This window comes from Glossina fuscipes, unplaced genomic scaffold, assembly GCF_014805625.2.
Source record: "Glossina fuscipes isolate IAEA_lab_2018 unplaced genomic scaffold, Yale_Gfus_2 60, whole genome shotgun sequence".
NCBI classification, from domain to species: domain Eukaryota; kingdom Metazoa; phylum Arthropoda; class Insecta; order Diptera; family Glossinidae; genus Glossina; species Glossina fuscipes.
The window spans coordinates 377573-399895 of NW_023998432.1; the positions used below are offsets into that span (position 1 = coordinate 377573).

At 34.0% G+C, this 22323-nt stretch overlaps 2 protein-coding genes across 2 annotated transcripts; both read right to left on the bottom strand.

Moving 5' to 3' along the window:
* Window positions 1–6356: 6356 nt before the first annotated feature.
* LOC119637566 (probable ATP-dependent RNA helicase kurz) lies at window positions 6357–10961 on the bottom strand. The gene is made up of 5 exons (XM_038033673.1): window positions 10842–10961; window positions 10578–10766; window positions 7459–10466; window positions 7148–7350; window positions 6357–6587 (listed from the first exon to the last, which is right to left on the bottom strand). Exons 1-5 carry the CDS (start codon window positions 10914–10916, stop codon window positions 6511–6513), a joined length of 3552 nt encoding a protein of 1183 aa, XP_037889601.1. The 5' UTR covers window positions 10917–10961; the 3' UTR covers window positions 6357–6510.
* Window positions 10962–12163: 1202 nt separating this feature from the next.
* On the bottom strand, window positions 12164–13177 carry LOC119637567. The gene is made up of 2 exons (XM_038033674.1): window positions 12425–13177; window positions 12164–12351 (listed from the first exon to the last, which is right to left on the bottom strand). The coding sequence occupies exons 1-2, from the start codon at window positions 12746–12748 to the stop codon at window positions 12295–12297; spliced, it is 381 nt and encodes a 126-aa protein (XP_037889602.1). The 5' UTR covers window positions 12749–13177; the 3' UTR covers window positions 12164–12294.
* Window positions 13178–22323: the final 9146 nt, after the last annotated feature.

Genomic DNA, 22323 nt, shown 5'->3' on the forward strand with positions numbered 1-22323 from the left:
AGTTCATTCGATAGTACACTCAAGTCTGGTGTTGTCGAAAATATTGAGGCTTGGAAACTCCTGCTATCAATATTTATTTCATTTGTTGAACTTATCTTCACATAATGCCTCTAATATTAAACTTAATATTTTTTTAAAAACCTAATAAATATTTAGAAGACTTGGATGGAAACTAACTTCGTGAAACCACTCGAAAATATATTCTTAGAAATATTAAGGCGAAGTCAAACATTTCCGTGTCTGTCAACAGACCCGTAGATATTTGCTTCCAGCTTTTATAAAATAAAAGAATTTTGATCTGATTAATCTATACGTCATTCTTTCCTTCTGCTGTTGAAACTCGCGTCAACACATCAAATACATCATTTCCACAAATTTTAAAACGACCTGAGATTGCCTTTAATGACATCCGAGAAATCGAACAGATCAAATTAAAGGGTTTTCTTTAATAACTTCCAATAGTTGTGTCGATTTAAAATTTCTCCCGAATATTAATTAATTCATAAATGTCTTAACATAACGTGTGTAGATTGCGTATCTTCGAATTTTTTTTCATACATATTTTATATTTGACATGATATAGATAGGATCGATTTCTAATACAAAATCTTTCTAATTTAACTCGAAACAAATTCAAATTGATGATGCAATCGTAGGAGTTAAAAATGCAAAAGAGTTTGGATGGTCTGTTGTTATTATTATTACTATTATTTGTTTAATATTTTCTTAAAATATTTTTCTCAAATAGTTTAAAAGTACATTTTAATTGTTAAGCAAAGCATATCAGTTTATTAATAAATATTAATTGTAAATAAGATATAAAATAATCACGCACCTATGGAAACATAAATGATATAAATTTGTAACAAGCAACGGGTGCAAGTTTTTCTTTATATTATAAAGCGAAATTAAATTCTAAACATTAATATTAAAAAATATTTTATTTTCAATCCCAACATCGAAATTGCAAAAGTATAAGAGTTTTTAAATTCTTTCTATAATAATCAGGACATCTATGCTTACTTATGATGCATTTATATATAGAACATATGTATTGGTTAGTTGTCGGGTTAATTATGTCTGTCCGTTAATAACGCGTAGTTAATGTTAATATGGTCTCACAAATTTAAATAGTTGATCATCAACTACACGCGTACAATAATTAAAAAAATTAAAATCTATAGAAATCTGCTTAAAGCTTAGAACTCATGTTTAACACAATTCATTTATGGTTCGAAGCAAAGGTTGTCATCATCGTTCAAGCAATATGATCAATCTTCCCAAAGTAGTGTCATGCTTATTCGGGTGGTGAATATATGAAGAAAAATGGCTATTTTAGTTATTTTCATACCCTGCACATAAGATTGACTCAATAGATTATGTTTGTTCTGTGGAGACCCTATCAAGTTAATATATTTAAAATCAGCCTTAAGTTATGAGTCGATTTAGTTATGTTCGCACAGTCCTTTCGATGACCTAAGCGCTGTTGGAAAACAAAAACAATAAAACAGACCAAATATTTGAAACTCTCACAATTAATAACAGGCTTAATTTTCCAGAGCCACCCACCTAGCTAGTGGAAAACACTAGTCGCGATTGGCTAACTGGCTTGTTTACAGTACGTAAAATATTTTGTAATTTTCATGTATAATTACGATTTGGTAGAACTTCGAGACACAATCTAAAACGATAATCATTTTTAATTTATATCTGTTGCCACTACACCCTCTTATTTATCCGATTCCCAAGAAGTTTATTTGTTATGCAAATGTCACATGCTTGTTAAGTGAATTAAAGAGAAGAGAGCTTTTTTTGTCTTTCTTATTGAATTTGCGGAATAAACAAATTCCAAACCGATTTCTAGAGCTAACATAATGGCTTATTAGTGCTGGTTTTTTTGAGTAAAGAAATGAAAACTATTTATTTTTTAATTTCTTAATTTAAATTATTTAACCTTATAAGCTTTAAGAAAAAATTTTATTTTAATTTAAAAAGCAAAAATCCCCCACAATTTATAAAAAATATAGAATTTTGATTAGGTTCTCACTAAACTTTGTATATAAATGTGTACAAAAAAGAAATTTATATAAAGAACAACTGTAAGGCATAAAAGATTGTATAAAAGTTATTATCCTCCTATTATAATCTATTTTCCTTTTTTGGTATTCACAAAAAAAAAAAAGAACAAAATAACTAAACAAAAGATGTAAGATATATATATATATATAAAATTCAAGTCTATAAATTGATAAAAGTCAGTTAAACAAAATTGGTATATTTTTGCATATATATATATATATATATATATATGCAAAAATATAGACGACTTTCATTTATTAAAATATAAACCGTAGAGACGATTAAATATTGAAAAATGCCTTTTGAATCTTAAATGTTCTAAAAACGCAATTGCAATGCAATTTTTTTTAAAGTTGGAATTTTGTATATTTTTGAAGTTTCAAATAAGATAAAATTTTGAAATTCCTTTCAGAATCTTTGCCTCTCCCATCATATCATTCTTTGATAAAGTTTGGCAACTCTGCGCGTACGTTGTAGTCGTACGGTTTTACGTTGTGCGAAGAAATTTTACAATTTTTTTCCTTGTCTTATTGGTTCATAGTTCTATACGCGTTTAAAGAATAATTGATCATAAAGTATAAAAGTGTTTAAATTAATTGAATTATATTGACCTTTTTGTCGTAATATTCGATTTGATTTTTGCGATTAGTAAGTCTCTTTCTTGTTTGTTTTTTTTTGCGTGTGTTCAGTTTTTTCACTTGGCTTGCTCTTTACTTACTGCGTCTTTAGTAGTGTGAAGTTTACGTTAAATTTGAGAGATAACTTTTGTATGCGAAGGAACCTTTTTTTGTCTTTTTTCGCAATCTCTCCTCTCTTTAATTTCTTGTCTGTGACTTTTTGACACGGAGTGTTTTCTACATCATGTCGAACAAAAACGAGCCGTGAATCTGAACGATTCGTTGCCCGTTGCCATCGTGAACACTGATGTCATGCGAAGTGTGCAGGTATCAATAGCCGTGTTGCTGATGCAGTCCTTGATCCTTCGAAAAGTTTACGTTGGGCATATTTCGACTCTAGGAAACGGGATATTAACTTTTATAAGCTATCCACGTAGACATGGATTGGGTTCTCTGAACTAAGCAAAGATCTCGTTACTTTGTGTGGGAAATTTGAAAAAATCAAGTCAATGTTCAATCGGTTCCGTTATGTAGAGCACTCATGCTCTCCCCCAGCTTGCACAACACCGACTCGCCGCGCAGCGTGTGGTACCGTCTCCGCCTAAATCGGATTCGTCGACCCATGTGAGTGCTCCTTCCCTGCCCACAAAGAACGTTGGCGTTTCCGCTATCATTGAGTTGGCCGCTAATAAAAAAGTTCCAAATAACTTGGCAAACCCTCTTCTTTCTAGCTACTCTAAAGTGGCAAGTGTATCTCCTTAGTAAGAATAACGAATCCGTCTCTCCCCCTGGCTGTTTGGGTGTGTCCGCTGGTCACCATGCTGGGCAAGTCGCACAAGCTACACATGCAAGTGCCCATCTATACCCCATCTATATTCTCTACTTGCATATGCTTTCGTTCCTGATAGGGATGACGTCTGTTTTTCGATTGTACTCTCCAGAAATGCAATATTCGTGTCAAGATTGGTGTTTGAGACTTCTGTGGATAAAAAGTTATCTGGCTGCAAAGGTCCCACCCGTCAATTAGAAGCGTGTAAGCATTTTCAAATTGGCTTCATCTCAACCTAGAGCGATACCGTCTTTCAAAATATTAATTCCGAATGAATATATGGAAATTTTGCTACACAAACCGCTGCAGCCAGTTGGAGACTTAATTGAGCAATTCATTTCTCAGGATCAATTCCGTGTAACTAATTCGGTAGCTCTTACACCCTCGAAAAACTAAATGTTTCTTCAGGTCCAGTAGCTTTCATTTACGAAAATGTTAGGGATCTTTACTTAAAAATTCGATCTACTTTCCAGAATTCAGTGACCGTGAAGGTTTCCTGCTTAGCGTTCACTGAAACTAGGTCAAAACCTGATTTAGATTCGTAAGAACTTTTTTACAATTCTTTCCAGGTTTTGAGAAAGGAATGATTGGACCGCACTGGCCATGTTTGTTGCCGTCCTTTCCTATTCAATTGAATTTCCTATTTATCCTGACGTTTAATTTATTGCCATTCTGGCGGAAATGGCCAATAAACAGTTATTCGTATCTTGCTGCTACAGAAGTCAAAATCTACTGATATAGTCACAGCGTTGGAGAAGGTCAATTTGCCACAAATCACTTGGTGCTATAGTGATAATTCTGGCTGTTTGCTCCCCACTTTAACATCTGATAGAGCTATTGTGTTTTTCAATGAATTATTTGCTCATAATTTACTGCAATACAACTCCTAACTGTAATGGCAGACTGTTGGATCTTTGCTTTGCCATCTTTTCGCAGATAGTTGTAAGTCGTTGTTCACCTTTTAGTTTACCTGTGGATCCGTATCATACAGCAATTTGTATTTTCTTTTAATACAGGTATGATGGTCCCTTGAACTACTCTAATGTGCCAAATCCCACTTGTTCCAAAACATATTATGATTTTAACAAAATTTATATTTTACTGCTTAAATCGCATCTTTCACACATTGTGCTTAATTTCTCTGTTTGAAATATTGAAACCTTACTGTTTTCGTTCTATAATGAACTAGCTATTTCTGAATCCGTTCCGATCAAGCAACCTTGCCCTCAAAGCAAGTGCCCGCCATGTTTTAATAAGACAATTAAATATTACAAAAAAAACAAAAATTTATGAAAAGTGGTTCTACTTATGCTATTCTGCATCATTGCTTGTTAACCCTAAATATTTTTTTAAGTTTGTCAATTGCAGAAGAAGAAATATTCACATATCGCTTACAGTCCTCTGAGTACTCTGATAATATTGAAATCACGAATCTCTTTGTTGACTACTTCTCACGAAATTTTTCAACTGCTAATTTTGATTCAACTGTCGAATATCCGTATCCGGTATCTAACTCAGTTTTGATTCCTAACTCGGTCATTTCAGAAAATGATGTTTTAGATGGTTTAAGGTCTCTAAAATATAGTTCTGCGCCTGCACCTAATGGTCTTTCCACCATGTATACTTAAAACATGCTCTGTCGAATTATGTTGTGTTATTTCAATGATTTTTAATCTGTTCTTGAAATCAGGTGTTTTAATTTTGTTTTGGAAGAGTAAATCGCTTATTCCAATTCACAAATGTGGAAATAGACATCACGTTGAGAACATCGCCAAGTTGAGTGTTTTATGTTAACTGTTTGAACACATTATTACTCAGCATTTAGCTTTTGCTATTAAACCTTTTATTCCTCCATTCCAGCATGGCTTCGGAAAGAAGGATCTACGGTCACCAATCTGTTAGAGTTTACTCGCCATGTTTTCATGGCTCACGTACGGATGTTGTATGTGCTGATTTTAGTAAAGCGTTCGATTTAGTTAACCATAACTTATTGGTCTTCAAACTCTATGCCTCTGGCTTTCCTTTCTACTTACTGAAGTAGATAAGTTCTTATCTTCATAATAGATCATTCAGGGTTATGCTTATCTTCATCGTCTCGGATGAATTTCCCACGACGTCTGACGACCCTCAAGACAGCCATTTAGGACTTCTTTTATTTAATTTATACTTACATACATTTTGCCGAGCAGGAAAATGTGTACCACAGACACTGTATACTTCGGCAGACGAACAGATGGATATGCTTAGGCGCATTCCAAATTTAAAAATTAGCTGAAAATTTATATACTTTACTAGGTTTCTGGAGTTTGTTTCTGTGCGTTATAAAGATATTGAAAAAAAGAAATTAAACTTTAATGTACTATAATATTGGGTAGACGTGGCAAATTTTTCCTAATTTTGTATAGGACGCATGTTCAAATTTTTGCAAATTTATCTGTTGTAGTTCATGAGTAATGAGCAAAAACGCAATTTTTTATTCCTTTTGAGAAACATAGCTGTTCACTGTTTACGTTGCACTGCAGATGCATTCGTCAACCAATCTGGCTAATATTCCTCGACTATTCATTTTTTATAACATCGGAAAAGCTCTACCCATTAAAAAATGTCCTTAAATGAAACATCGCTATATAAATCATAGTAAGACGTAAAAATCTTTAAAAAAAATCAAACAGAAAAGTATTTTACATATATTTGAAGATTAAAGTATATGTAAACGATGAATGAAAATTATTGGATTCTTATGAATAATAATGGCTTCTTATATTCAGGTATATAAAACTCCACAATTTCGTCTGTTCAGCTAACTTGAAGTGAGAATCTACATGCGCTTGCCAATTTATAAACGTGGGTGTGACTTTATGATGATCGATGAGTTGTGTTTTTATTTTACTTTTGAACAAGTAAAATACATAACGCATGAAAATAAAAATAAATTAGTCCAATTTATTTATAAAGTGGTATTCTTTTCACTTAAGACTTGCAGTTTCATGCGGGAGGCCATATAGAAATCAATTCGTATAAAGATACGTCGTAGAGCACATTGTGGTATTCTTCTAACAAGACTGTGAAAAGATATAAAATAAATAATAAAAAATGAAAATTGTAAAATTCATTAACATTTTTGAGACAATGTAGGAAAGTAAGCAAAAAATATGTAATATTCGTAATAACTAAATGGTTGCGAGTTCAAATCTCAAATACAGTAGAGCTTTCAATAAAGCCGACAGGTGCTTATGTTTAAGATTTTACTCTTGGAATTTGTTTTTCTCGCTAAACTAATTATAGCCGCAATAATAATAATAATAAATATTGTTCGTATCGGAACGAATCTTTAAGATGCACTATTTCAAACCAATGTGTGCTGCACATTTTGGTGAAAGAGAAATATATGTAAAGGGGTTTCAGGTCAATATTTCTTCTTATTAACTATAAGTTGTAGTTTTTAATAGAACGTATCACGGCTATTTTCATTTTAATCTATGGTTATGAATTGAGAATTTCAGCTTACTATCTTAATTTCCATCACAATGATTCCTTCTATACGAGATGAACGGATAAGTGAACGGGAAAAGCTAGGAATATATACCTAAGGTGGAGTAAGAATTAACTAATATTTACTTACAATTGGGATTTTCTTGCCATTCTTCTTTCAGTTTTTGTCGTGTATTGATTTGTTTGTTACTAAAAGCAAGCTTAAACCGAACAATCGACTGATTGAGATTTGACCAACTTTTTATGATAGCTGACGGAGTAAATTTTAATTTAGCTTTATAGGCACTTAGGCGGGAACATACTTGGCCATCTAAGAAAAACATGGCGAAATAGCTGGAAGGATATAGATTATTTATGCTTTGCAGGTTAGTGTTGATTACAACCGGAATAATAAAATTCTTAGTAGTGAATTAAAGAAAGTTGAACGTATAGTTTACTCACCCAAAGGCTCTTTCACTTATGGGCATTTCCATTTCAGTTAATGGCAACTCCCAAGCACTTTTACCGTAAGTGGCATCAACGAAACAATAGATTTTGCCTTCCTCAGCTTTATAGCGCGGCAGTGGATCTTCTCTTATCGCCTTGACATTGCAAAGTAAAGGAACATATATCAGTAACCATTCAGGTTCGATGGCTGTTATGCCACGAATGAATATTTTAGTGCTATCGGCATTTAGAGTCTCATAAGCTTCTTGGTAGATAATCCAATCCGGCAACTTTGATTTTAATACGGATGAAGAGTGCATAAATACTGGCTCCTCCATATCCAAACAATTGTAAGCATATTTGAGACGGTGTCTTTCATCTTTATCGCTAATATCGTTTAGTGGAATTTTTCGCGCCACCCTATCGCCCATACCAGCTAAAAGAATCTGCCGAAGGAAGCGCGCTTGACTGTCAGTTGGCGGTGGCATAGCTGGGTCTACGCACAAATCAATATCAGCTATGTTCAAATTAATTTCGTTTGTAAGTTGTATGCGTAGTTTACGTATTTCGGTAATGGCTTTCAAACGCAAACCGTTGTCTGAACAAAAGCGTGAAAGTTCGCCCTTACATCCGGCGTATTCAGCAGCTCCAACACCTCTTAGTAAGACCATGAGGTCTCCAAGAAGTTGATAATTTCCCGTAGGAGCCCATGACAAACGTTTCTTTTTCCATTTGTTGCTAGTTATCGGAAAATCCGCAAAATTTTCAGGGTTAATTTCTAAAAGGACTTCTTGCACAGAAAGCGCCGCCACTAAACATACGGTATATGGTAATAAATTTTTTTGATGCGATAAGGCTAACATTTTGCCAAAGCGAGGTGCCACAGGAAAATGAGAAATGACCCGGCCTAAACGAGTTATTTTCGGTGGAAGGTTTTTTGCCAAAGTACTATTTTGTTTTGGTAAAGACTCTAACGCTCCCAAGATAATTAGTCTTCTTTCAGCGGCCTTTAATTGTACCTCGTCTGGCGGAGAAGGAAATGGGAAATTTATTACCCGATCAATACCCATACAACGCATTTGAAGCATTAAATCATCAACTGGCTTTTGTTGTATGTCGGGTATGGAAAAATCTGTGAATTCGTCTTTATAAACAGCACTCGAATATAGACGATAACAATGACCGGCATTGACACGACCGGCTCGGCCAGCTCTTTGGTCTGCTGAAGCTTTTGAGGTAAAAGTCACAACGAAAGCACTCACACCTGTTATCTTATCATACCAACGCGTCTTTTGACGACCTGTGTCAATCACATATTTTATGTTCGGTATAGTTAATGATGTTTCAGCTATATTGGTTGCTACTACGCAAAGCCTGCAACCCTCAGGTGGTGGTTGAAATATTCTGTTTTGTTTCTCTGCAGACAATAAGGAATATAATGGCAAAACAAAAAGGGGCTCTTTAGTAATTGAGGATTTGCCGTCCAAAAATGGCAGTCCATTATCTTCTTCATTATCAAGTTCTAGTTCATCACTTTGATCGGACTGTGGATTTTCTAGAAGGTCCGCTTCAGTATCATCACCTGGTAGTTTAAAATCGTCCAAATTGATTTTTGGCAGTGCTAAATGATTGAGAAATTTTTTTTTAGACTTCCGTACACTGCGTATAGCATGCTTCATATCAAATTCTTCCTCTGGAACATTCTCCTCCAACTTTTCATCTTTCAGTTCTTTTCTTACATCTTCTTCGTTTCTCTTATACGGGAACGTTCTCTTTAGCTTTCTTACCAGTTGTCTGACTTCTTGTTGTCCAGTAACAAATATCAAAACACCGCCCTCGGGAAGCTTTGTATGCACCTTCACTGTCTTCCTAAAGGCTTCCTCAATGTAATTAGTTGGAGTGTGTTTTTGAAAGTGCACGGTCACTGGGTATTGTCGGGTCTCTACTTTAAGCAGAGCAGGAGGGTTTCTAAATAATTTCGTATTACTAATGAAATCCTCTACTCTCAATGTAGCTGACATTATAATCAATTTCAGAGGAGTGCTACCGCGTTTCAAGCGCAGGGGTACTATACGGGATAATAACCCTATTAATATATCCGTGTACGCACTACGTTCATGAGCTTCATCTAATATGATGACTGAATACTTTTTTAATAAGAAATCGGATTCTATTTCTTTTAACAAGACTCCATCAGTCATGAATTTGATTTCTGTTTCCGGCGTAACATTTCCTTCGAAACGTATTAGGTAGGAAACCTTCTTCTCGCTTAGATTCATTTCTTTAGCTACGCGTGTAGACATGGCTATGGCTGCCACTCTGCGTGGTTCTGTGACGCCAATCATTTGGCCGTGTTTTGTATAACCAGCCTCGTAAAGAAATTGGGGGATTTGCGTTGTCTTGCCTGAACCCGTTTCTCCTACCACTATGATGATGTTATTTTCATTGATTAACTCCATAATCTGCTGCTCTTCGGCCAGTATAGGCAATTTCAAACGGGCAGCTTGGATTTTTGAATCTCTATGAACAGGTACGAAAACTGCAGGCCTTGATGCCACTACCTTTGTTTTCTCTACTTCCTCCCGGTTCATTTTTGATTCTGCTCTTTTGTTAGTGTCCTCATAAAGTTTAGTTTCAGTGCCTTTCTTTTCATTATTTCGTGGTATGTCTTCAGTGGCGCATTTCGCATCTTCGCCGATTTGATCTTTCTTTTCTTCGGCTTCGACGCACACACTTTCTGTGTCATCGTCATCTTCTAATCCTACATAATTCGGGTTCTTACGTTTTGTCTCTAATTTTGAATGCGTTTCGATCAAAAGCTTTCTTTTAGTGGCGCCCTTTAACGATTTTAGCTTGTTAGGTAATTGTGCTTGCTGTTGCCCTTGTGATTTTTTAGTCAATAACTTATCTAGTATTGATAACTTTTTAACTCCAATCGTTTGCACTTGACTAATGGATGTGTATTGGTTCAACTCTGTGGCAGGTACTTGAACATTAGCCAAAGCTTCCAAAAGTTCACAACGCTGCAAAGGCAAAAAAATTCATCTCAAAACAAATGCGTCAATGAACGCACTAATTAGAACTTGCGGAGGGTTAACTTAGTTCGATTCTTCCCTTCGCAGTTCATTTATTACCTCTCCCTTTTTCTTTTTCTTATCTACGATGGTCTGTAGACGTTTCCGTTGTTTCTTGGACAATATCTTAATGCCTTGCTTACGTTCCTCTTTAGACTGCGTTACACGCTTTTTCGAAGGCAAGACCAAAGCATTTGCTTCATCGTAACTTGTAGAATTCGCATTTAGGACTTCTAAATCAATTTTAATCTATAGTCGGGAATAAGAGAATAAAGGATTATAATCCGATGGTTGAGTTAGGATTTATCTCATGAAAAAACCTACATCGTTTAATACAGAATTGTCGATAATTGCTTTACGGTTTTGTCGAGCTTTAGCGTTGAAGACTTTTTTACCCATCTTTTTTTTTTGATTAATTAACTTTCATACGAACGAAAAAACACGCTTTTTTTGTTTATAATGTAAACAGCTGTGCTTGTTGTGCTTTATTTTAAAGCAAAGAAGGAACAGAGATGTTAATAATTAGCATAATTTTGACTTATAAAGCTTTACAAATTCATTCATTTACTTATTATTAGTTAATTTCATTTTACCAATTATTTCATAATATCAGAAAGTTTAAGAATATTAATAAATTCTTCCGAAGTTTAACAAAATAAAAGTTCTCCGTTATTTATAAATATAAAGATTATTCCTCTTACATATGTTTGTTTCTTTACCAACGGATTACAAACAAAATAAAAACAGCTAACATATGTTTGCTTCATATGGCGTCGTAAAATGCAACTTTTATTGATTATAAACTTTTGGACATATAAGCCACAAATCTATTGGCTTAGTCCATCTTTATTCAATATACCAAAAAAAAAAAAAAAAAAAAGAAAACATTATAAACTTGAAGAAATTTCAGCAAAAGAACCATTCATTTCAATCATTTATACACATAAATGGTGTTCTTACAATATAATATATTATATTTTGAACGTATGTTTAGCTTACGTATACTGGAAAGCTACAATAAATAATATAATTAGTAATTAGTTGCAAAATAAAATTCCTTATTCTCTTCGCGTATTATATGTTTTTGATCCTATGTCCGCATCAAAAATTGACAAAGTAAGCATGTAAGCAGGCTATCATCGCCTGGTTTTTTTTAGGAGACAATTGCTTATCGCCAAGGCGTTAACCAGATACCATCGTCGTTTTTTGCTTTGTACAACAAACCGCACATGCTAAACGAGAGCTAGTGTACAAAATGAAGTGAAGAGAAAATGGTTAGAATTCAAAAACTGAAAAAAGTAAAGTTAAATTCAGTGTTTAAATTCTTACATTTTCTTTTGCAGAAAAAGTTAATTGTTATACATTCTTTTTTATAGATTTTCAGATAATATTTTCTTACAGGTTAATTTATATAAATAATGTCTTCTCCATCATTATATTAAATTTTCTCTTCCGTTCCTGTATGCCAAATATTTGTTGTTTTACGTTTATATATGAACAAATAAAGAAAAGATCCAGGAAATACGAAGTTTTACTTTCAATAAGTATTTAATTTTGTGTAAATTTTTGTGCGAGCTTACAAATTATTTATATTTTTAAGATTGTTGTTTCATAAATTGTTATTTTATAAATTTCTTTGCAGCAATTCTTTAACTTGTGCACCCAACTGGCTTAATTGCGGTACCTTCACAGAAACATCAATACTATCATCTTCATAGGTTGCTATAATGCTGGAGAGTTCAAATGATCTCACGCAAACAAACGTTTGCGATTCTTCTCAGTTCTTTTGAGCTATACCGCTTCTTCCGCTTTTCCTGTAAAATATGCCAGCGACCTAGATAAACGTTCGAGAACTGTAGTAAAATTTTCGAAATACTAAATACTGTAATATTAACATTTATACATACCAGTGCACTTTCCCCCAAAGGGAACTTTGGGATGAATTTCGTTGTATTTTCCTTTGGGGATTCGCCGAACTTCGATAAGGCGTCGTCAGCCAATGTTCCAGGCGGTATCCACCACCGGAAAAAAAGAAAATATAAAAGTAGAAGAAGTGGATACAGAAGTTTTGTTTCCAAATCTTGTAACACCTTTGAGACAACGGTTGACAACATGCTTTGTGCAACACTTATGGTATGATAGCCGCAGGCCACCCATTGGTAAGCTTCTGAAGCCAACAACTCTAAAGTCATGACTAAGCGCAACACCACAACGCGCAGCGCAACATACATACCAACACGGTAAGTATGTACTCCTCATACCGCCACTCATACCAATTTTCCCCAATAGGTAATGAAAATTCGACTTGCAAACGCGGAAGTTTTGCATAAATCTGCATACAACGATATAAAATATATTTATACGTTGTTTGTAAACATTAGAAACAATTTACTTACTCGTTTTGAGGAGCAGGAGGTCAGAAATATCACGCAGAGCCTTCCTTGTCCGTCTCATGGTGATCCTTTCTTATACGTTGCGTCATTGTCATTGTTCTTCTCTTTCATGATCGAGCATAAAAGGAAGTTACGATACATTTTGCTGGACATGTACACATTGGTTACCTTTGCTTAATTTAGCTCAACGGTAAAAAAAATTGTACTTACTCTTACTAAATTTTTAATTCTTGTCAGTTACATTTCACAAATGTAATTTCGGATACAGTTAATAAAGTTTTTTTTTAATTTTTGAATTAATAGCTCATTCTCTAACATCTGTTTGCGTTTTTCTTTTGCGGCTGATTTTTTACAAATGCAACTCTAAATTTGAGGTAACTTTGTTTGCTTTATACCTAATACTAACGCAAATGTGTTCTCAGCAATAGCAATTTTATTGTCGCCGGATTTGGCGCAATTGAGACAGCGCATTAGCGGATAATTGCCCAGAAATTTTGCGTACATGGTTAGATTCTCTGGGCGATAATCGCCTAATTCATTGCCGTCTGCTTGTATGATTACCCCTGTGTTTTGTCCGATTTAAAAACTTTATTCGACTCGATAGCATCGACTCATATAAACTCACAAACCAACATTGCCGAAAAGATTTTGGAGTCGATTATGCATTCGATACCAAGTAAAAGCAAAATCATTGTTTGAATTTATTATTTTTCCATTTGACTATTCATTGCCGGGATAAAACATGACATTTAGCATTCGATATCGATCAAACGCTCTTTCGCTGTCAAACAATATTAACCGAATCCCCGTTAACAAAAGTAATCTAGTAGTACCTAGCCAAAATCTGATCGTAACGCTTTTGTCCTTTGGATCGTACGGTAGATTGATAGCGAGAACCGTTGATCGACCATTGAATTCATCTCAAAAACGAGATTTAATAGCACAAAAAGCAGCAACATTGCTTGGGAACGTGCCTTTTCTTCCTGTTAACTGTAGCCTTCCTAGCATATCGGTAACAAGTTTTTATTGCAATACATTTGTTTGACAAAACACTAGATCGCCTTTTATTATCCATGAGATTGAGATGACTCCATGTTCTGTTAAGTCAAGCATATCTGATTTTATATAATTCACATATATGTTGAATTATTTCCATTCAATTGCGCCCGTTAGGAATTATTTTTGCTTTGATATCAAGCTATTTTTCGAGTGATTTAACATTTAATATTTTTGTTGCCATCTTCGAATTCTTAGCTTATCGCGGCTAGTTGTGGAGGTCAGCGTGTGGGGGTTTTGCTGACATGGGACGGCTTTGTCTGCGGGCGCCTTTGCTTTCCCGGCTTAGTGCCCAGTTTGGGGTCAATAAGGAGCAGAGATTCTCATCAAATTTTTCTATGAACCCGTGTTGCCTCTTACACCGTTGTTACACTTGTCTTCCCTGGATAATTCGTATTACCTGTGATTCGGTAAAATGGTAATAATCGATAATAATCAAATCATTAAAGTGTTTTTGATCAAGTCCTTTGACAATAAAAACGAATCAATTAAAATTGAAGGGTTACTAGAAGTCCTTGTTATATGGAAAGCGTATTTTTTCCTTATAAGAAGATTGTAGCAACCGCTGTATTTTGAAGGAAAAGCTCTACGCAGGTTTAATAATCGAATTAGAGAATCGTTGAAAGACTATTTACTGAAATAATCCAATCTTTTCAACTACAAACATTTTTCTATGATCTCCTTTCGATGAACTTTGGTTTTCTTTAGTACTGTCTTGCTTCGCAAGTTGCCAAATCAATAAAAACATTTAAAAACCTTCTAGTTGGGCAAGGTAAGATCATTAAGTGCTCTGTGCAAATTCGCTTAATACAATTTTTTATTTGGTTTCGTGATAAAATACAATGTATGTAAAAGCATACTTTTTATTGGACTTTTTATATAGAAGAAAGCCCAAAAATGTGAGCTGACGAGATCCAAATTCGGTAACAGTAATCTTCTTACCGTAGAACCTTATTACTATTCACATATTTTTGCCACAAATACTAAACATAAGACTTTGTTACCATACAAATGTTTGCTTTTCATAAGAATCCCTATACAGAGTGAAGAAATTAAGCCATATAATGCAAATTTGCTACAGTGGACTACATCAAGCCTCAATTTTCGTAGAAAAGGTTACATAGGAGGGATTCAAAATATCAGTCCATCGCAGTCAAACTTTTCACGTCAATTTAATTTACGGAAATACTATTACCAGAAGCAACTAAATGACAAGATGATACCAGTTTTTTTAGTTAAATTCAAGCTAATGGATTATCGCGAACTTTTTTGTGTTTGCTCTATCAATAACAGTAGTAGCGCTGTTAATTAGTAGCCATTTGATTATTTGCTCTTTCATTTCCATTATTTGTATGATCAAAAAGTCTGTTAATAGTTTCTTCATATAACGTCACGTTTTCTTAAACGTTTGCAAAGCGGAAGCATATAAAAATCTTAGTTTTTGAGTGATTGAATATGTGCTATAGTACATATCTTATCATTTATTGTTTCTCCTGTTACTTAGCGAGTTTTATCGAGAAAGTTTGAAACTGCAAATTTTTTTCATTTGACGACTTTTTCTGAATAAGGCGTTATATCTGGAGTGGTCGTAAAAATACTCGGATCCAATCCATTTTCAATAGGGTTTATGTTGGGGATAAGACATGTTAATGTTCCACATGTCATGTAAGTGTTCCATATGTTCCACATATTTTAAAAATTGCGATCTGCATTTTGAAGACAAAAATACATGAGCTGATATCGTGATGGCAGACATGCTTAAGTAGATCTAAATAATCACAGTTTCGTCCTATAGGAAAGAACTTCATAAAAAGCTTTTCAAAATGCTGAACTTTTTCGTTAATGACAATTTATCAATGTCGAAAGAATATTGTGGAGTAATATTCCTAATATGTTGCGATATAAATTTTTTCCCATTTCAATATTTCCAACACATCATATTCCATCTTAGATAAAATTGCCGATCTTAAAAAACGTTTTAATAACGTTTTAAAACTTTTAACGTTTACGAGAAAAAAAAACAAATTATTATTAGTTGAAGGCAATTAGTATTAGGTAGTCCGGAATAATAAATAAACTTAAAAATAAAATAATTTTTTTTATCTAGCAGCAAAGATAGTTAGGGTTAAAAGTATGCATAGCTATGTAGAACAGACTTGTGTTCATTTTGTAAAAAACTTTCAAAGTGATTGATTGCGTTATAGCAGTGGGACGTAAGTAAGACGTGGAAAATCAAAGTGAGCATATAAACTATATGTTACTTTTTTTTATTTCAAAAAATATAAAAGAGCTGCAGAAGCACATAGAGATATATTATATGTGCTGTGTGCGGAACTAGTGCTTGTAGTAGAAAGCACTTGCGAAAATTGGTTTGCAAAATTTCATTTTGCAAATTTTCAATGAAAGCTTTACCGCATTCTGGTAAGCCAAGTACCATTTATTACGACCAACTAAAGGTTATGATTAGGGATGATCGACACATAAGTATTAGTGAGATTGCAGAAAAACTTAATTCATCCAAAACAACAAGGTAATTTCTTATATAAACTAAACTATTCAAAATTAAAATTATTCAAAGTACTACGTTGGTTGAGAACGTATTATATACAGACTTCATGCGGGCTCTTTTCTGATCAATGGGCTGTATAGGCTCTTGCAAATGTAGATTCTGTACATCCGCGTTCTTCGTTGATGGGTTTACCTAGTCTATCTTCGTCCTTCCTTAATAGGCCTGAAAACTGGATCGCAATAGAAATATTTTTCACACATCAAACAGTTTGCGGCTGCTATGATACAGAATTATCACATATGTTTATATAAATATACACAAACTAACTAACTATACACAAACATATACATACATACATACATAGAGATATGGACGTACATATGGAGGATATTTTATGTATATTCATATATACATACATGTTTATAAATCTATCTATTTATATATCTACACTTAGTTTTTATTCTATGCTTTGACAACAATAAATGCCTTATGAAATTTGGCCAACAAACAAATGATTAAAATTATAAAACAACGATTTGGTGGAGTCGATTTTCATATGCAAACGATGAAAGTGGAATTAATGGTGTAATAAATCTTTTCTATGGATTTGAGTGGGATCCGTCCGCTGTCTCTTTCTCCTCTCTTTACAAAATTTTTACGTTTTACAAAACGACAAAAACAAATGCATAAGACTTACTGGATACATGCAGATATGAACTTATAAGAATTTCCTATAAAAAAAAAAAAAAAAAAGATAAAGAAAAAGAAAAAACTGAAAAGGAAATTAACATAAAGAAGGAGTAAATACTTTTCGTATGCACAAACATACATATAAATGTGTGTGCACTTATACCCCTTCGTACTCCTAGCCTTTTTCATATTGCATGTAGTGTTTTTGAAAGCTTCATGAAAAATAAAGCAAATCATAGTTAATTGTCAAATAACAAAAAACATTTTATGTTGATATGTAACATCATATACGTCGTGTATATGTATGAGTGAATGCATTGCATTTTATATTTAGGTGACGAATCAATTATTACCAATGCTCCCAATGGCAATGACTTACACAGACGCAGAAAGAATGACAAATGAATTAGACTTTTCAATTATTGCTGAAGAGAGAGCGACAGATTTTATATTTGACTTCAGCACGCTGAGAAGCTGCAGGCTGCATAAGTAAATTATCTGTTTCCAAAGTTAACATGTTAATGTATATATGTTTGCATGAAGTGACATGAATACTTTTTGTTGTTCACTTACATTACGTATACGTCATGTTGCTCAATGACAAATAATAAAATCTGACTAACTTGTTTGTATTGTGTAACAAATCGAAAAAAAAGCGAAAAACAAAACGAAACAAAGCAATCGAGAAATTACGTTCGGTTTGCAACAAATTCTTTTTTCACTTGTAATATGATATAACAATTATGTCAATTATTGATGATTGTAATAATATCCAACACACTACAATGTATAGGGTTACGCAGAAATAAATTTTTCTCTGTCTTTTCCTTCTTTGGCTTTCGATATTGAAACGCTCACAAACGTAAAGATTGAAGCAGTCTGCACATAAATCGTTAGTGGGTGTGCATACTTAAAAAATCTATTGAGGGTTTCATCTGCCTGCAAGAGGCAATCATTTGAAAATTAGTTATATCATAAACAGGAGTCTGGTCACGGGACGAATATGCTGCCAAGCTAACAGCATATGTAGTTATTGGTCTTAACTCAGGTATAAATTTTTCACTTCTCATATATTATATATATTATCATAGGCAGAAAAATAACTTCTAGAACCTCATATTTTTTAGTTCCCTTTCAAAGACTATAATTTCGCTGAAGAAAAATGTATGTGTACAGTCTGCAAATAATTCAAAGCTCACGTAGCAGACTTTTTATCCGATTCGATTCGAAGATTTTATATATTTTGTACACAAGAGCCTTCAAACAAAGTATCGGACGTCTATTTGTGCCGTAAAATCAACAGACTGGCGGAGATATCTGAAAGGATACCGTTTTTCATGCTTATCAAGATTTCACATACGTTATGGAGTCTCTGATGCGTAAATGTTGCAAATATCTGTTACATATTTGATGTTGCAAACTGCTGAAGTAGATAAAAAAAATTCGAATACGTAACCAAACGCTTTACTAAATTATTTACTATAAAAAAGGAAAAAGAGTAAAGGAAATGGAATTTATAATAGTATTTCTTTGTTTTAAACTCCATTTCATGAGTTGGTATGACTGAGTTAACCCGATTAAGCTTGTTTACAAAGAATCCTAACGTTCACTATAAAAGCAATGCCAAATTACTATTTTAATCGTTAAATTCTTTAATACGTATCATTACACTTTGAAGCAGTTAATAGAGAATTTCAACTGCAATCTAGTAATAAATGAATTGATGATGGGAAAAACCAAAATTCGGTAGAACTTACAAGCAAAGCATTGAATAAATATATATTGTGATGAGTAGTAAAAAATCGATTAACTAACTGTGCATATTAATAACCTATAAAGCAATTAATACTGATCTGATTATTGGTAAGGTGCATGCATAAATTGGATAAAGACTACTTACAGCTTAAGTGAAATATGTAATTCGAAGTCATCTTGAAATGAACCTTGAATACCGATCGCAATGCTTCTTTCTGTTAATTACCGAGGTAATTAAGAGTTAGTTAGATTATGCTTTTGGTTGACATGGAAAAGTGATTTTTGTCAAAATTGAAATCAATATCATCTATACGTACACTTATGTCATTCAAGTAATATATTTTATAATATTTCGTTCTGGACTGTTTTGCAATTTTAGAGCAAGTTTTCGCAAACTTCACGAGCATGCGGTAATATATTGTACTATGTGCTTGCACGTACTTTGATAATTTTTTATACCCATTACCGAAGGATAAGGGGTACACTCATTTTTGCAACATCCAGAAGGAAGCATCAGGGATCCCACAATGTATATATATTCTTGATTAGCATCAAATTCTAAATGGATTTAAACATGTCCGTCAATCCGTTTGCCCCTCCGACCGTCTGTCCGTTTGTCCGTCTGCGTAATTTCTGTCGTAAGCATGAAATGTATGTATTAAAAAATTTAATTATTTTGTCAATACCTTTACAACGCGCAGAAACTCGCTTCAAAACTCCATAAAGCCTACAAATTCTTGGCCAGTTTTAAATCTTGAATGCACTTTAATATGTCCGCTTGTTCGTCTGTCCATCTGAGAAAGAATTTGGAATTGACCCAAACTTTTCGAAGGACACGCCTACAACACCCACGTGCTTGTACGACAAAAACTCTTACTTTGAAAATAGAAGAAATCCAGCTGCGTCCACTCCATATTATAGAACATGAGAACTTTGCTCTTTTACTTTTTTTGTTTTTTTTTGGGGGGGCGGGGTAAAAGGTGATTCGTATAAAAGATACGCTCACTACTGAATTTAATTTTCTTACTTGCTCGCTTCAAAAGCGCATTTATTGAGAAAAATTTTTGCAACATATATTAATAATTAATTAATAATATTCTTTGCCGTTCTTTAAAACATTTTGGCTAAATGGCGATACCGTGTCTAAAAAACGATTTTGGTTTGACAGCGATCGACAATTTTCGCCCTTCTTCAGCATTTCGAAATCACGTGCTAGCCTGGTGCTTCGATGCCAACAAGTGGTTATTATGTCTGGTGACGCTGGGCGTGGCAGAACAAAAGTGTATCCTTGATAACACTTGAAACGTGTGTCCAAATGATGCGTCTGTTAATCACTATTGCTGGTTCTTGTTACAACAATCCATTATTGAATTTGTTCAAATGACGTCAGTAGACATCTGCAGTAACAATTTTATTGGGTTTTAGCAGCTTGTAATACACTACACCTTGGTGACGCCGTATGCATACTAAAACTTTACGGCCATGAATATTCCGCTTCAGTATCGATGTTAATGGCGCTCCTGGTGTAACCCATGAGTTTTGCACTTCGAACTGTCGTAGCAGATTCACTTTGGTCGATTTCGTTCACTAAGGCTTGCAGTTCGTTGTATTCGAAATTTTTTGTTCTTCCAGACCGCCCTTTGTCATTGAAATCAAAACCACCACTTTTAAACCATTGAAATCGAAAACCGATGTTTGGGATATGATGGTGTGGCATCACCAAAAGCTTTTGAACGTGTTTGGTAGGCTTTGGCAGCAGATTTCTTCAAATTAAAGACCAAAAGTAATGAATGCCGAAAATGCAATTCCGAACATTCCATGATTAGTATCTGTATACACTGAATAACTCAATAATACTAAATGGAAAACTTGAACTAGCAATCTGCACGTTATAGAGAGCCTGAACGTATTTAACCAGAATTATTTATCTCAGTTACTCAATTATCAATAGATAATAAAACATTCTTTTTACAGTTATGGAAATTCAGTGAAGAGCTTCAATTTTGTTACAGAAGTGAACAAAACCATACTGCATGGGATAATTCACTTCGCGATACATTTCTATTCTGAATATTTTTATTAGTTTAACGTAAAGATAATTCCAAGATTCCAACAAGAACCGCTGTAGCAATGCTGGCTACATTGGGACGAATTTTATCTAAGATAACACGAACTAATCATCAATTCATCATATGAATGATGGTTTGTTGAAATGCCTTAATGTGCCAAATCAAACTTTTTTAAATAATTATTATGATTTTCATAAAATCAATCTTGTATTACTAAAACATCGTCTTTCACATTTGACGCTTGATTTCTCAACCGGTAGTATTGAAAGCTTATTGCCATCGTTCTACAATACATTAAATCTAGCTATTGCTGCATCTGTTCCGATCAAGCATTGTCGACCTCGAAGCAGATGTCCCCCGTGGTTTAATAAGACAATTAAATATCACAAGAATAGAAAAAACTCGCTATTCAAAAAATAATCGAAAAGCGGCTCTGCGCTCGACTATGTCGCTTACTCGGTGGCGCGGCATAGATTTAACTCCCTCAACCATCATTATTACTGCAGATACCTTCAGTCCATTAAACCCTGTCTGTTTGCTAATCCTAAATTCTTCTTTAAATTTGTTAACTCTAAAAGAAAAATTTCCACACATCCCTCTCATGTTTCTTTTAATGGCTCTGATACCTCGGATGATTTTGAAATCTCAAATCTATTTTCTGAGTATTTCCGACGAAACTTTTCGATTGCTAATTTCGATTTATCAGCAAACTACCCATATCCTATAACTAACTCGGTTTCAATACCTAACTTGGTTATTTCGGAAGATGATGTTTTTAAAGGGTTGAGTTCTCTAAAATACAGTTGTTCGCCTGGACCTGATGGAATTCCATCATGTGTACTTAAATCTTGCGCTGTCGATTTATGTGGTGTGATCTCAAAGATTTTTAACATGTCCTTGTATTTAGGTGTTTTCCCTTCATGTTGGAAGAGTAGTTTCCTTATTCCTATCCACAAGAGTGGAAGTAGACAATTTGTTGAGAACTACAGAGGCATAGCCAAGTTAACTGTCTTGCCCAAGTTGTTCGAGCGTATTGTGACTCAGCATTTGGCCTTTGCCATTAATTCGTATATTTCTCCGCACCAGCACGGCTTTCGGAAAGGGCGTTCTACAGTCACCAACTTGTTAGAGTTTACCTGTCATGTTTTCAAAGCTTTTTCTAGTGGCTCTCGCACAGATGTTATTTACACTGATTTAAGCAAAGCATTTGATATGGTTAACCATAGACTACTTATTTTTAAACTCCAAGCCTCTGGTTTCCTACCCTACTTAGTGAAATGGACAAGCTCTTATCTGCACAATAGATCCTTCAGGGTTTTGTTTAACTTCATCAC

Excerpts from the sequence above, each read along its gene's own strand:
- LOC119637566 (XM_038033673.1), bottom strand. The coding sequence starts at position 10,916 with ATGGGTAAAAAAGTCTTCAACGCTAAAGCTCGACAAAACCGTAAAGCA. Across the intron at positions 10,767-10,841 it reads ACAATTCTGTATTAAACGAT|ATTAAAATTGATTTAGAAGT; the intron begins GTAGGTTTTTTC and ends TCCCGACTATAG. Across the intron at positions 7,351-7,458 it reads ATAAGTGAAAGAGCCTTTGG|CTATTTCGCCATGTTTTTCT; the intron begins GTGAGTAAACTA and ends ATATCCTTCCAG.
- LOC119637567 (XM_038033674.1), bottom strand. The coding sequence starts at position 12,748 with ATGTATGTTGCGCTGCGCGTTGTGGTGTTGCGCTTAGTCATGACTTTA. Across the intron at positions 12,352-12,424 it reads CTTTGGGGGAAAGTGCACTG|GTCGCTGGCATATTTTACAG; the intron begins GTATGTATAAAT and ends ACGTTTATCTAG.